Raw genomic sequence first — 14,472 nt, 5'->3', positions numbered from 1 at the left:
TGCACCGATTCTCTAAAGGACTAAATCCATTAACTGTTGGAATGCTCCAGGTGGTGGTTTGATACCAGGAGGAAGACGGTTCACACGGAACAATCCTCGATGAGTGTTAATGGTAAGCCAATCCTTACATTCGTCTTCAACTTCGACTTGCAAGTATGCATCCGACAAGTCTATGTGGCTGAAAATCTTTCCATGCATGCTTGATGAAAATATCCTCGAGAAGTGGAATAGGATAATGATGCGGTTGCAGTGCGTCATTAAGACCTGTTGTAGTCCGCACAGATTTTTAGATTGCCATTGGCCTTTCTCATGGATACGATGAGCGCTCACCAGTCTGAGAAATCCACAGTTGTTAGAAATCCTGACTGTTCTAATCTGGTAGTATGAATTTGAAAGCGCTTTCATATGATACTTATAAATACTTAGCTGTCATTTGAAGTGTCATTGGGCAGGTTCAGACAAAATGAGTGACTGCATTCTTTGAACATTAATTTCGACCAAGGCAACTTGTTAGTTGGTCAAGTGTCATAAGCTTCAAACTCGGAACTTTACTTCATTGACCTCTAATTTCAATTTATTGTAAGAAAACTACCAAAAAACCCCTTTTCACAAAACGTTAAATGAAGTTGTATAGAAAATAAATAAATCAAAGAGTAATAAAGGTCAACTTTCAGTTGAATGAAAACAACATGATCAGCTGTCATTTTGACATAAGTATATTTGATTTTAATTATTAAATTTCAATTAAAGTTGTCTTAGTTGGAAGGCAATTTTTTACAGCTAACCAATCAGATACGAGAAAATATCCTTACTAGCCTTTTACTTCGACTGCATCTACCCATTGCATTGTTTATTTGTTAAATTTTAAGATCACCACGTAGCATTCAATAAACGCGTTCAAATTTATTAAACCATACTAAAAAATTCTGATTCAAGCAAAGTCACTTTTCGTGCATTATGCTATAATTATGGTCGTCATAATCGACGAACAAAAAATCGATTAAGTTATAAAGTAATTTGAAGAAAGTAAAACTGAACCTGAACGAGCCTGAGCCAACAAGGCATGTCTCATCTCTGTTGTGTGTGGGAAATCAACGAGCCAAGTAATCTCTCTTACCCAACAACTTTCTAACTATTTCAGGTACAAACATAAAAAAGTTATAGCCTCTCCCTCTAATTACTATATATTGAAATAAAATCAAAAACACGGAGTAAGATTTAACTTAGAAAATTGTATTGAATTCCTTTCCCTCATGTGAAGGGAATTAATTTGCAAACTGTGTGCAGACCTTTAAGAAAAGCAAATCAAATATTCGAGTCTCTATAATTATAATTCTTTATTGTAACGAAATTTTCTTTCTATGGCACTTCCGGTTTCATATACAAAGCGTCTGTTGGTTTATCTTTTCAAAGCTCAAGTTAAAAGAAAACTCAAATATTAAAAAAAAATCATTGAGAAATGGCTAATATAGCTCGTAGAAAATTAAGTGAGCTTTGTGTGGAAGAAACTACGGATTTCGTTGTTACAGTACTAATTCTCTCAAAAACCGACCCAAATATATTCCAACAAAGGGATTCACCTGAACAACGTGGAGTGATTCTATTTACCATTCGGGACAGCAGAAAATGCATTACGAATTGCAAATGCTGGGCCTCCAAGGAGAAAATCGAGGAGTACCACCGTAAGTTTACCATTTATGATGTAATTGACATTATTTGCGCCCGAGTAGTTCCCACTCGCGGTGACAATCAACAAGAACAACATTTTCAGCCTACCGTTACACTGCCATTCCAATTGGTGTTAAATGAAGGTGTGGGTTTTATAGAAGAACATGTTGGCGACGTTAAGGATTTATTGAGTCTTTGCAAATTGTCCATTAGACCTTTGAGTACTGTGCTGAATTTGTCTGATATAAATTCCACAAATGTCAACTTCAGAGGTCATTATGTTGATTTGCTTGTGATTATTGCACTCATGAAGCCAATTAAGGAAGTTCGAGCCAAATCCGGATATCCGTTAAAGTGCTTAGAACTTGTGGTGACTGACAAGAGCCTTCCGAGTGGAATGGTTATGACTATATGGAACAGCAGCTGGATTGAACGATCACAGAAAAATTGGAAGCAAATGAAGACTATTTTGCACTTGATCGACGTTCGGGTTGGCTATTCTGAATTTCACAAGACAACTACTCTGGGGCTTTGTTCAAGGAGTGTGGTGTTTGAAGATCCACTTGGAAAAGAAATGGAATCATTGGCTGAGTATGCGACAAGTGCTGCATCCATAGATCTGGATATTTTCAGTGGAAGTGCTCGCGAATCGTTGCCTGATCGTGAGTAAAATTGTTTACTTTTTTGTTGTTACTTTTTATTATTCTTTTTAGCAAGTTCTATAACAACTCTCATGACTGTAAGACAAATCTATGACCATGCGGTTAAAACATCACCAAAGGACGATTCCGAAAGTTTTACCGCAGTTCTCTTAGCAACCGTTACCAAATTCGATTTGGACGGATTTATATCAGTCATTGCAAAGAAATGGTTCGATAAGAGAGAGAAAGAGTTATGGATAATTCATTAAATACCGTTATGTTTTTCTTTCTAGTCAATCGTGTGGCCAGCGAATTCTTCGTGATCAGTTTGTATGTGACAATGACCAATGTCAGATGAGTTTCTCTTTCAACTACAGTGGGGATAAATTTGTTCGATTCATCGATCTAAATATTCACCTCAGCGATCATACTGGGACCTTGGTTGAAAGTCGCCTCAGTGGCGCTATAGCGGAACAACTTTTGAAAGTAAAAACAGAAGATTTCCTGCAATGCAGTGATACAGAAAAAGCACACTTGAAATGGAAGTTTCTTTTGGAGAGATTTGAAGTCAAGTTGTTGATAAAGAAACCAACGCCAGTTCGCCAAAGCTTATTTGTTCAAGTCATTGATATGCAAAATATGAGTTTGAAAGAATTCTCAGAAAGAATTGTAGTTTATTAGAGATTAAGTTAATGATAAAAATAACATAAAATAAGATAAATTCACTCAGTCGATTTGTCTTCACTTGTTTCAGATTTGTTTGGTTCATCAATAACCGAATTTGAGGAAGACTTTAATTCATAGTAATTCTCTCTCGGCACATCCATTTCGAATGGACTTGGCTCACTAATGAACTCTCGTTCCTTCCATTTTTCCTTGATCTGATTTACAGTCTCAAAGAATACCCTTCGAACCTCTGTGAATTCTGGATCTGGATCTCTTTCACCCTCTTCTTCGACTTCTTGTTCTTCAAATTCAGGTTCCTTTGGTGTGCCTTCCTCTGCAAATTCTTCTAAAATGCCTCGCAAATCTTCTTCTTTTGTTTCCTCTTTATCTTGTCGGGCTGTTTGAGTTTTGAGCTTGATTTCCTCCAGCCTATCTTGGAGAAGTTTACAACGATATGTTTCCCTTTCAAAGAGCTAAATTTCATTTAAGGAACTTTGTTAAGGAGATAAGAGATTTTTTGTTGATTCCTTACCGAACTTAAAAGTGCTTTTTCTTTGGCCCCACCGTATTGTAGACCTTTATCCAATTCGAGCACATGGAAGTCTCCATTTGCCAGAGAAACAGCCACTATTTCTCCATCCTTTCTGAATTGAATTGATGTTATTGGATGTTTGAGGTTCAGACTAAAAACCGGTTTGCTGTGATCCAGCAGGAGATCCCAAAAATCTAAATTGCCATTTAAATCTCCAGTGGCAAATACAGAACATCGAGTGGTGCTCCAATTGCCACATAATAGCTCAACATCTTTCTTTATCAGCAAAGTCGAGGGAAAATCTTTGTTTTCTTCAGACCACACTCTCGCTGTCCAATCCCCTACGATCAGAAAATTCTTAACAAAAAATGGATTCCTCTCGATGGTATGAATGGAACCAGCGAAAAGTTTATAATTATATAAAAGAGTCTCTGTCGGTGTCACTCCCTTTCTATTGCAAACAAAGACATGTCCCATATCATCACCAGCTATATACCTAATCGGAATGGTGTATTCAAATTCAAGGACAGTGCATCCATGAGCACGTGTTCGAAACTGTTTGTCTGTTCTCTCTGGATCAAGTAGGAACTGCATGGACCAATTCTTTAGGTTTCTTCCATCCCAGTAGTGAATTGAACCATCCAACGATCCGGTATAGAATTCTGTATTTGACTTGGAATGGACCCAGGATACGGCTGAAACTGACTCTCGATGAGCAGCTTCAAGCGGGCATATTCCTACACAACGACCTTCTGTTCGAACGTCCCAGATAGCAACCTTTCCATCTGTAAATCCACCTGCTATGAGATTCTCATCTCGGGGACAAAAACAGGCCTTTCTTGTCCATGTGGGGCCAGTGAATGTCGAGACTGCCTTCAAAGCATTTTCTGTGTCCCAAATGTAGAAATCATTGGGTCCATCATTTCTTGGATAAAAATCGTTATTTGTATGAATTGAAAGAATATGACGGAGATTCCCAGGACACCAATCAAGTAGTACTATAGGTCGAGAAGGTGTAGTTGTGTCGTGATACACATTGATCGTCTTCGCTGTGAATGACGACTTTATCTCCATCTCCTCTATTTCAGAATAGTAATCTTCATAGATGTTAACAGCGCTGTTTTGCAGAATATTCTTGGTTGTTTTCTACATCAATCAAAAGAAATTCAACAATGGTCTGGTTGAATGAGCCTATGATAGTCAGAATCATACCTTGCTTAATTCTACAACTTGTATTCCCCAAGCATCATCTCTTTCCACTTTTTTTCTATGGCGTAAAGTCTGTTCTTCATCAAGGATATTCACATCTTTAGGCCAGCCACCTTCTAAATGTGTTACACCATGAGTAGCAAGAGAAACATTTTCAGTCAAAGCTTCACTAAGGCCCTTGTCAATGCTTAATTGAGTTCCTTGATGAACTGGATTTCGAAGGATATAGAGTTTGCGTAAATCAGTGCGTTGTGGAATGCTAACGAGAAGTTCATTGCGATCTGTAAATACGCACTGGCGCCCAAATTTACGACGCTCTTTAGTATATCCAAACTGGTTGAAATTCATATTGTTTTTGAAACGAACTATTAAAATAGTTAACTGTTTATGTTCTGAATTGATTGTAAAATCAGAAAGTACTCATTTAAATTTAAAAAAATATTTACGACAGAGTTCATGTTGTAACAAAATATATACTTACTTAAGGTGGTGCTACAGTCCTTGGGGAACTAGGGCATCACCCCAACAAACTCCTCCATCTAGCTCGGTCCCTAGCTAGATGTCTACAGTTTCGCGCTCCAAGTTGGTGACTTTCCTCTTGTGCGCGCTAACTGATCCGCTGTCTTCCTCTACTGCGCTGTCCTGTGTGTGTGGATTCGAAGACTTTCCGGGCCGGAGCATTGGTTTCCATGCGCTCTACATAACTCAGCCATCTTAGCAACACTTTGGTTCCTCGAGAGAATACTTTACCACTCAATTGCTTTCTTAGTCCAAAGAAACAGCGGTTAGCAAGAGTTATTCTGTGTTTGATCTCAGCGCCTGGTGTTGTTTTCTGCGTTTACAGCGGATCCTAGGTAGACGAAGTCCTTGACTACCTCAAAGTTACGTCAGTCAGTCAGTGACGTTTTGACCAAGACGTACTTTGTTTTGCTCTCAATGACCGTTAAACCCATTTTTACCGCCTCAGCCTCAATACTCACAAAAGCCCCATTGAGTTCTTCCGATTATGTCAATGTCATCAGCATATGCTAGTAATTGGACAGACTTTTGAAAGATAGGGTCTCTTGTGTTGACGTGTGAGCTCTTCACTATTGTTTCAATCAAGATGTTAAAAAAATCGCTTGACAGCGCATCACCTTGTCTAAAACCTTAGGTTCTGTTAAGTTATTTCTTGTAGATGGTGTCATATGAGGCCTTGAAATCGATGAAAAGAGGGTAAGTGTCAATTTGGTGTTCTTGGTTTTTTTCCAGGATCTGCCGTAATATGAATATTTGATCGACTGTGGACTTTCCTGGTCTAAAACCTCACTGATAGGATCTATCAGGTTGTTGACGATAGGCTTCAGACGTTCACATATTACAGCAGAGAAGATTTTATAGGCGATGTTAAGTAGACTAATTCCTCTATAGTAGGTGCATATTAGAGGATCTCCTTTTTTCAGGATCGGCCAATTGAGGTTCCATTCATCGGGCATACTTTCTTCCGACCATATCTTACAGATAAAGTTGGTGCATGCTTCTAACCAGCTTATCTCCAGCTGCTTTAAAGAGCTCAGCATTCAACCAATGCGCTCCAGCGGCTTTATTAGACTTCATCTTAGAAATGGCATATTCGTCGTCTATGTTGAAAGGATCATCCTGCCTGACAGCGGAATTCAGTTCGTCGTCGCCGTTATACAGTCTGCAGAAGTGGTCCTTCCATATCGTCAGCATTAACTGCGGTTCCACTGTGATGTTTCCACTTTCGTCTTTGCAGCCTTCGGTACTAGGTTTATGTACCCGTGAATTTCGTTTCACCTGTTCATAAAACTTTCGAACTTCATTCCTGCTTTTAAACCTCTGAACATCTTCGATCGCACGCTTCTCATGCCCTCAATTTTTCCTTCTGAGAAGTCGGCATTCCTCTCGCCTCTTCTGCTCATAGAACTCATGAGCAGCTCTCGTCCTTTTATGCAGCGCCGCTTTGCGTGCCTGTATTTGCTGCCGACATTCCTCATCAAACCAGGGGTTCCTTGTTGGTGGCTGTTTGAGACCCAGCACATCAGAGGCGCCTTCTATGATTGCATCTTGGCAATGTTGCCACTGGTTTTCGATACATTCAGTTTGCGACAGAGAACTTCGAGAGAGGTTACTTGTAACTCGGTCGGAAAACGATTTGGCGATCTCTAGCGATTGTAACCGTTCGACGTTATACCTTCTATCGCAATATGGTCAATCTGGTTGACGGTAGATTGATCTGGAGAAGTCCAAGTTCCTTTGTAGATATTGAGGTGTGGAAAACGCGTACTGGCTACCATGACGTTTCGCCCCGCAGCAAAATCTATGAGCCTGAATCCGTTGTCGGAAGTGTTATCGTACAGTGCAGGCTGTTCTTCCCGATTATTCCACCAAAGATTTCTTCGATTCCTAGTTTGTCATTAAAACCATTCAGAAAGAGCTGTCGCAAGCTCTGCAATAGATCTAAGTATATAGTTATGTCTTTAATTACCCGCTAAGGTAAAAAAAACCATTTATACTCCCGTCCACTCGGGAGTTTCAAATAATAAAAAACACAACACGAAATTTTTTATTTAGTCTTTTAGACTTTTTATTTAAACTTTATAAATTTTTACGCGGAGACAATTATTTCTTAATTACAGTTTTAAAGATTAATTTATTGAAGCTTCTGGTCCCTTACCGTGGGTCGGGGGAAACCATAGGCTTATACGAAGTTATGAATGAAATAGACAACTCATCGACTGTTACAGGCTTATTTATAACCAACCGATCATCCCCATTCTAATATTCTGATATACGATCAATACATGATCTAACGGGAATGATGGTGACACAATCGATAAGATGTGCGAATCAGCACATTTATGTTTACAGCGAGTAATTGTTTATGTTACTCGCTGGGAAGAATTTTTATCTGTTTAAGATTTTTGTCACTGGTCATTGACGGAAGTTATTGTTTATATTGGACGGCGCCGATAGCTCGATGGCTATATCCGTCCATCACGTTAAGTGATATTGTAGGTATGGTGGTGGTGTATGTCTGTGACATAACTCCCCCCTCCTTAAGATTCTCCTCCGGAGAATAAGAGTTTTTAACTTCAATATTTACGTTTTTGTTAATTTTCCTTTTACGAAGGATGAAAATTATTATTAAAATTGCAAATGTTAATACAGCTATTGTGCTGAATGAAATATTTCTAGTAAGAGAATGAGAGTACCTCATTTCTTCAATGATTTGTCTATTTTTTATGTTTTTAAGATGCAACTCTGGCATAGAAATGTTAATTGAGATATTTCCTATTTTAATTTCGTTAAAATTCGGTATTACAAAATTTTCATTGATGGTTACAGTTTCATAACATATTTCATTAATTTTTATTTTACAATTTTCAAAAATTATTAGATTATGTCCCCTTAAATAATTTTCATATTGATTACAATTATGCTTAATTTTAGTTTTTTGTATATTTTTTACAATAATTACATTATTTGTTAATTGCTTTATTTCTTTTTCTTTATTGATTTTATAATTACATTCCGCATTTTCTGTTAGCAGTTTTGATATACAATTTTCTTTTATTCTTTTTAAATTTTTCTTTAACAATGTTATTTTTTCTTCGTATTCAAAGAATGAATTATTACTTAATATTACAGTGTAATATTTTGAATCTAATTCTAAATATTCTTTATTTGGTATTGGCTCAATAAAGGCCTTATAAAATATTTGCTTAGAATAGTTTGGAATTAATACAACAAATACTATTTTATTTTTATATAATAATGCTGAACTTTTAATCGACATTAAATCTTTAATAGTAATATTATCTTCGGCTGAGAAAATGTCTCTGCCTAAAATGTTTAATCTACATAACATCAGATTTTCTTTTACCCTCTTAATCCGCTCTCTTAACAGTTGGATGTCGTATTGAATTTGAAATACGTGTTGAATGTGTTCGATCTCATTTAAGTCTGATTCTACTTGTAGCGATATATTTGAAATTTGATCATTAATTAAGTTTTGTTGTCTATTTATGTGGTCTGTTATCGATTTCATTGCATTAGTTAGTTCGTCATTTATTTTTACCTGATCATTTAGATCTTTTATAGCATTTTTATTATTTGCTTCATTAACTTCTAATTTTTCTTTTATTTCTAACTCGTCGTCCGAGTCCATTGTTCCTGCAATCCATTTAAGTCCTTTCCCTACTATATTCAATAAACCTCTTCTCTTCCTATAATGTGGTATTAAGCTGTGAATTTCTTTTTCTAATGAATTAAAACTGTGTAACATTGTTGGAAAATGATCTGAGTAACTTAAGTTAAAAATGTTCTGTTTGATTATGACCAAATTCTCTTCCCAATTGTTGGTATCAATTATGTGTAATATTTTCCTATAATTTGTAATAACTTGTAATTCCTGGTCTCTAATTAAGATATATCCCTCTCCGTAGTTTAAGTCAATTACTTCTAGTCTTTGTCCAGTTTGTCCATAACTAAGTGTGTCAAGTCCTTGTCCTGATATTGTCCTTAACGTCAAAAAGAGTATAAGTGTTGTTTTAAGCACTTCCATCTTGTTCCTGAAATTTTCGAGGTCTTTTTATTTTACATTTATGGTATTGTTTATTATTAGTGGCGAAAACTGTTACTTTATTATTTCTCTGTGTATAATATTTTTTAAATCTTGGTTGTAGCTTTCTTGAGTACCTTATTTTATGATACAATCTGTCTTTTTCTTTGTATTCATTAGGATCATTTCTGTTTATATTTCGTTTTTCTATTACTTTATTTTTCTTTTCACATGTGTCTAAATAAGCTTTTTCTTCTAATGCTTCTGGTATTCTCCTATAAAATAATTCAAACGGTGTATATTTTGTTGCACTACAAATTGAGTTATTATATGCAAAAATTGCTCTTGGTAACGCTTCATCTGTTGTGATATTATTATGATTTTTTAATATTCTTAAATGTTCTAAAAGTGTTGAATGGAATCTTTCTACTGGAGAATTTGAGTTTGAGTTACTTATTGTTGTGAAATGCAAATTTATTCTTTCATTTCTTAAAAATTCCTGAAAATCTATTGAAGTTGCTGCCTTTTCCTGATCTATAACTATTAGTTTTGGTTTGCCGAATGTACTTATGTATTTGAGGATAGCGTCTTTTAAATGTATTGAATTTCTAGATTGTAGTTCGTATGCTTGTGCAAATCTACTATATTTATCAATAATTGTTATTATGGGTTTACCTTTTTGCAAAAAGAAAATATCTACGTGAATGATATCTAAAGGATTTTTTGGTGATTCTGTGCTTTCAAATTTTGGTTTTGAAGGGTTTCTGTCATACTTTTCGACTTGGCATATTTCGCAATTATTTATGTATCTTGTTAGTTTTTCTTTTATATTTGGAAAGAAATATTCGCGTTTAATACGTTCAAAGGATTCTGTTATGCCTCTATGATTGTTTTCCTTATGTAAATTTACAATAATTTCATCTTGCTCTTGCTCATTTTCTACATCTTTTAAAATTCTTGTACACCTTAATATTTTAAATCTTTTTGATCTGTGGAAATGGTTTTTAAACACATTTTGTATTTGAAGGTATAATTGGAGATCTTCCACGTATATAGCATTGGTGCTTTTAGGGTTAAAATGATTTTTTATAATTTGAATGATATCTATTTCTGTAAAATTTTTATACTTTATTGTCTTCCTAATTTTGTTAAAAATATTTTTAGTCCTAATTTGATTAGCTCCACTTCTAAGTTTCTCTATGATAAATTGATTTTTGAATAAATTTAATGGAGATTCTGATATTGGGATGTACCCATGGTCATCTTCACTAGCACTATGAATTGTAGCGTCAGTTGTTATTATTTCATCATGATTTATTTCAAGGGGTATTCTACTTAAAGCATCTGCATTACTGTTTATTTTACCTGGTTTATAGTCTACTTGGTAATCAAATTCTTCCATTTGTAATTTCCACCTTACTAATTTACTGTTTGGCTCTTTTAAATTCATAAGCCATTTCAAAGGTTTATGGTCTGTTTGAATTTTAAATTTTGTACCGTAAAGGTATGGCCTGAAGTATTTTGTCGCCCAAACTATGGCTAATAGTTCTTTTTCTATTGTTGAATAATTTTTCTCGTGATCGTTCAATGTTCGACTTGCGTAACATAAAGGGTGTTCTAATCCTTCTTGAATTTGAGATAACACAGCTCCTATTGCATAATTAGATGCGTCTGTGCTTAACAAGAATTGTTTACTAAAATCTGGGTATGCTAGAATTGGTTCTGATGTTAGCATGTTTGTACAGTCTCTAAAGCATTTTGAATATCTTTCGTTATTTATATCAATTTTTTGACCTTTCTTTAACTTTTCTGTCATTGGTTTTGTTACTTTTGCAAAATCCTTAATAAACTTCCTATAATATCCGAGTAATCCTAAAAATTGTTTAATCTGTTTCTGTGTTTTTGGGATTGGGTAATTTTCAACCGCTTCTATTTTCCGTGGATTTGGCTTAATACCATCTCTAGTCACAACGTGACCAAGGAACTCTACTTCTTCTTTAAGAAATTTGCTTTTTTCTATTTGAATTTTTAAATTAGCATTTCTTAGTGCTTCAAAAACTTTTCGTAGATTTTGAGTATGCTCAATGAAATTTTGGGAGAATATTATAATATCATCCATATAAATAAAACATATGACATTTATTAAGTCCTTTAAAATTGCATCCATTACGCGTTGAAATGTCGCGGGCGCGTTTTTTAACCCAAATGGCATTCTCGTGTATTCGTAATGACCATTATTAACCGTGAAGGCTGTTTTCTTGATATCTCGCTTATCTACCTCAATCTGGTGGAATCCCGATGCTAAATCGAGTGTGGTGAAATGGGAACATTTGCCTAACATTTCCAATATTTCTTGTATGTTTGGTATTGGATACCTATCGTCTATAGTTTTTTCATTAACTTTCCTGAAATCTATGACTAATCGCCATTTCTTATTTCCTGATGAATCATCTTTCTTAGGCACTATCCAAACTGGTGAGGACCATGGTGAACTACTTGGTCTAATTATTCCTGATTCTAACATTTCCTTTATTTGTTTTTGAATTTCCTCCTTGTGAACATAGGGATGTCTATAATTTTTTACATATACAGGTCGTTCGTCCGTAGTTTTAATTTCATGTTTTACCTTATTCGTAAAAGTAAGGTTTTGCCCATCTCTCTTAAATACATCTGCATATTCCGTTAGAATATCTTCCAGTTGCTCTACTTCCTCACTATCTAAGTGATTTAATTCTACTTGTGACATTAGATCATTAATATTTTCTGATTGTGCATCTATTCTGCAATAATTTATTTCTTCCTTATTCTTATTTACTTTTTCATTAAGTATTTCTGTCTTTTCGTTATTTTCGTTATTTTCATAGTTTATTTGCGGCTTTTTGCCTGTCCTTTTGAACTTAGGTTTTTTACCTTTAATATTCTTCTTAGTTTTATCTGGCTGTTTGCCTATCTTTTTTGTTTCATTTTCTCTTTCTTTTCCTTTTACCTCATCATATTTATTTGGTTGCATATTAGGAAACTGGTCAACTGCTAAGTTGACATCTAGAGATTCTTCTGCTGCTAAGCAAATATCTTTCTCTGGACCGTAAAGCCGTTTGGCTTTTAAAGGTTGTCGAACTCTAAAAGTTAGAGGGTGGTTTGTTTTGTTTTTCAACGTTAACTTTGCCAACCATTTCTTAGAACAGTATACGTCGTCTAAGACTTCAACATTACCTAAGTTTCGTTCTAATATTTGTATGTTACCACGTTTTTTATCTACGGGGATTTCAACGCAAATAATCTGCCTTGGTTCTAACTCATATTCATATGTCCTTACTATTGGTTTAAATTCCATTTTTAATTTAAAATGTCCTCTTTTAAGTTCTCCTTTCCCATAATCTACAATTATTTTGTGTTCACTAAGTATATCGTTTCCGATTATCCCGTCGAAATAATCATGAAATTTATGCAAATAAAATGTTACTACTGGGTAATCTAACCCGAATTCTTCGAATAAAGTCATTTCAACTTTTTGATTAATTGTTGTGTTACCACTAAAAGATTTTGCTACTCTAGGTTCTATATCTATAATTTTTCTCTTATTTATACCTTCTGGACTAAGTATGGAACTTGAAGATCCAGTATCTACTAACATTTTTAAATTCTTATTTTCGTTTACTTTTACTTCTACATACGGTAACGTACTTAATCCGAGGCTTCTGGCCGAAAATTTTCCTGACAATAGACCTCATTTGGTCTAAAATTTCTATTATTCTGGTTTCTATTCAAACCCCTTTGAATAGTAGATGGGTTTGGATCAACATCCATTGGTTCGCCCCCGTTAACTGTTCTCTGTTGTCCAGAATTATTATTCCTATACCTAAAAGAATTATTTTCGAAATTGTTTCTATTATTAAAATTATTGTTGAAATTGTTATTTCTATTTGAATTATTATTGTTAAAATTATTATTTCTATTCGTGTTATTATTGTAATTATTGTTTCTGTTCATGTTATTATTGTCGTTGTTTCTATTCCAAAAATCATTATTGTTATTGTTTCGGTTTTGGTAATAATTATTTGAATTTCCATTGTTGTACCTATTTTGATAGTTATTATTATTGTTATTGTTATAATTATTTCTGTTGACCCGTTGTTGGTTATTATTAAAATTTATTGTAGACGATCTACTAGCTTCTGCTAAACTAAGTGTAATTTCGTACGCTTCTTCTAAAGTGTCCGGATCTCTGGACATAACTATTGTTCTAAAAGGATCCCTTAAGCCTTTTACGAAGGTTTCCAAACCTTCTTTAATATTTCTTCGTATCATTCTATTACGTATTTCTAAATTGTCTTCGTTTTGTCTGACTCGTGCGTTAAGCGTTGTGATGATATCTAAAATATCATCGTAAAACTTAGACAAGCTACTAGTTTGTCTTATCAAACTTAATTGATTATAGAGAGTTCTTTCATCCCTGTGATCTTGAAAATGTCTATAAAGTATGTCTTTAATTCCATCCCAGGTATCTGGATTGCCGTAGAGGCGTAATCTATCTGAAGCTTTACCTTTGATCTTGTTTCTAAGAACTTGCAACCACAATTGCAATGGTGCGTTTTCTATTGTGCTCAGTGCATTCCACACCAAATTCGCGGATCTCACGAATTCTTCCAATTCTGTTGGTTTACCAGTAAATTCTGGTAAAGTTTTGAGTAGATCTGGGGTTTTTAAGAAATTCATTTTGTTTTATTTTTTTTTTGTAGGTAGGTATTCTTATTATTTATTTATCTTCTTTTCTTTTATACTAGACAAACACTGTGGTAAACTGATATACTTAATACGGATTATTGCATAAAAATAATATTATATAATTTTTTTTTTTTTTTTTTAATATGAACAAAAATTTGTATTTATCATAATTCTTACTTTACTTATTCATAACTGTCTGCTACTTTAAAGTTGATTGATTTACAGTTGATCTATAGCTGATTTATAGTTGATTTACAGCTGATTTAAAGTTGATTTTAGTTGATTTACAGTTGATTTACAGTTGATTTAAAGTTGATTTAAAGTTGGTCTATAGTTGATTAGATGATTTATAGTTGATTTACAGTTGATTTTTCACGTTACTGTCTTTTTTTTTATTTTTTTTTTTTTACTAGGTACTGTCAGTAGTTCTATTATTATTATTTTTTTTTTTTATAATCTCTTATTTT

At 34.3% G+C, this 14,472-nt stretch overlaps 2 protein-coding genes across 2 annotated transcripts; one reads left to right on the top strand and one right to left on the bottom strand.

Moving 5' to 3' along the window:
• Positions 1 to 1,394: 1,394 nt before the first annotated feature.
• Positions 1,395 to 2,990, top strand: LOC129940552 (protein hold'em). The gene is made up of 3 exons (XM_056048929.1): positions 1,395 to 2,330; positions 2,382 to 2,538; positions 2,603 to 2,990. Exons 1-3 carry the CDS (start codon positions 1,460 to 1,462, stop codon positions 2,988 to 2,990), a joined length of 1,416 nt encoding a protein of 471 aa, XP_055904904.1. The 5' UTR covers positions 1,395 to 1,459.
• Positions 2,950 to 5,118, bottom strand: LOC129940551 (dynein intermediate chain 3, ciliary). The gene is made up of 3 exons (XM_056048928.1): positions 4,720 to 5,118; positions 3,508 to 4,653; positions 2,950 to 3,448 (listed from the first exon to the last, which is right to left on the bottom strand). Exons 1-3 carry the CDS (start codon positions 5,062 to 5,064, stop codon positions 3,032 to 3,034), a joined length of 1,908 nt encoding a protein of 635 aa, XP_055904903.1. The 5' UTR covers positions 5,065 to 5,118; the 3' UTR covers positions 2,950 to 3,031.
• Between the last annotated feature and the right edge of the window lie 9,354 nt (positions 5,119 to 14,472).

Source organism: Eupeodes corollae, chromosome 1 (genome assembly GCF_945859685.1).
Source record: "Eupeodes corollae chromosome 1, idEupCoro1.1, whole genome shotgun sequence".
In the NCBI taxonomy this organism is placed as follows: domain Eukaryota; kingdom Metazoa; phylum Arthropoda; class Insecta; order Diptera; family Syrphidae; genus Eupeodes; species Eupeodes corollae.
This window is presented reverse-complemented; position numbering and strand designations above follow the sequence as displayed.

What these genes read in the sequence shown, in the direction of transcription:
- LOC129940552 (XM_056048929.1), top strand. Translation starts at nt 1,460, where the DNA reads ATGGCTAATATAGCTCGTAGAAAATTAAGTGAGCTTTGTGTGGAAGAA. An exon ending in TCGCGAATCGTTGCCTGATC is followed by an intron (nt 2,331 to 2,381) that starts GTGAGTAAAATT and finishes TATTCTTTTTAG; the next exon opens with CAAGTTCTATAACAACTCTC. An exon ending in TCAGTCATTGCAAAGAAATG is followed by an intron (nt 2,539 to 2,602) that starts GTTCGATAAGAG and finishes TTTTCTTTCTAG; the next exon opens with TCAATCGTGTGGCCAGCGAA.
- LOC129940551 (XM_056048928.1), bottom strand. Translation starts at nt 5,064, where the DNA reads ATGAATTTCAACCAGTTTGGATATACTAAAGAGCGTCGTAAATTTGGG. An exon ending in AAGTTGTAGAATTAAGCAAG is followed by an intron (nt 4,654 to 4,719) that starts GTATGATTCTGA and finishes TGATTGATGTAG; the next exon opens with AAAACAACCAAGAATATTCT. An exon ending in AAAAAGCACTTTTAAGTTCG is followed by an intron (nt 3,449 to 3,507) that starts GTAAGGAATCAA and finishes AATGAAATTTAG; the next exon opens with CTCTTTGAAAGGGAAACATA.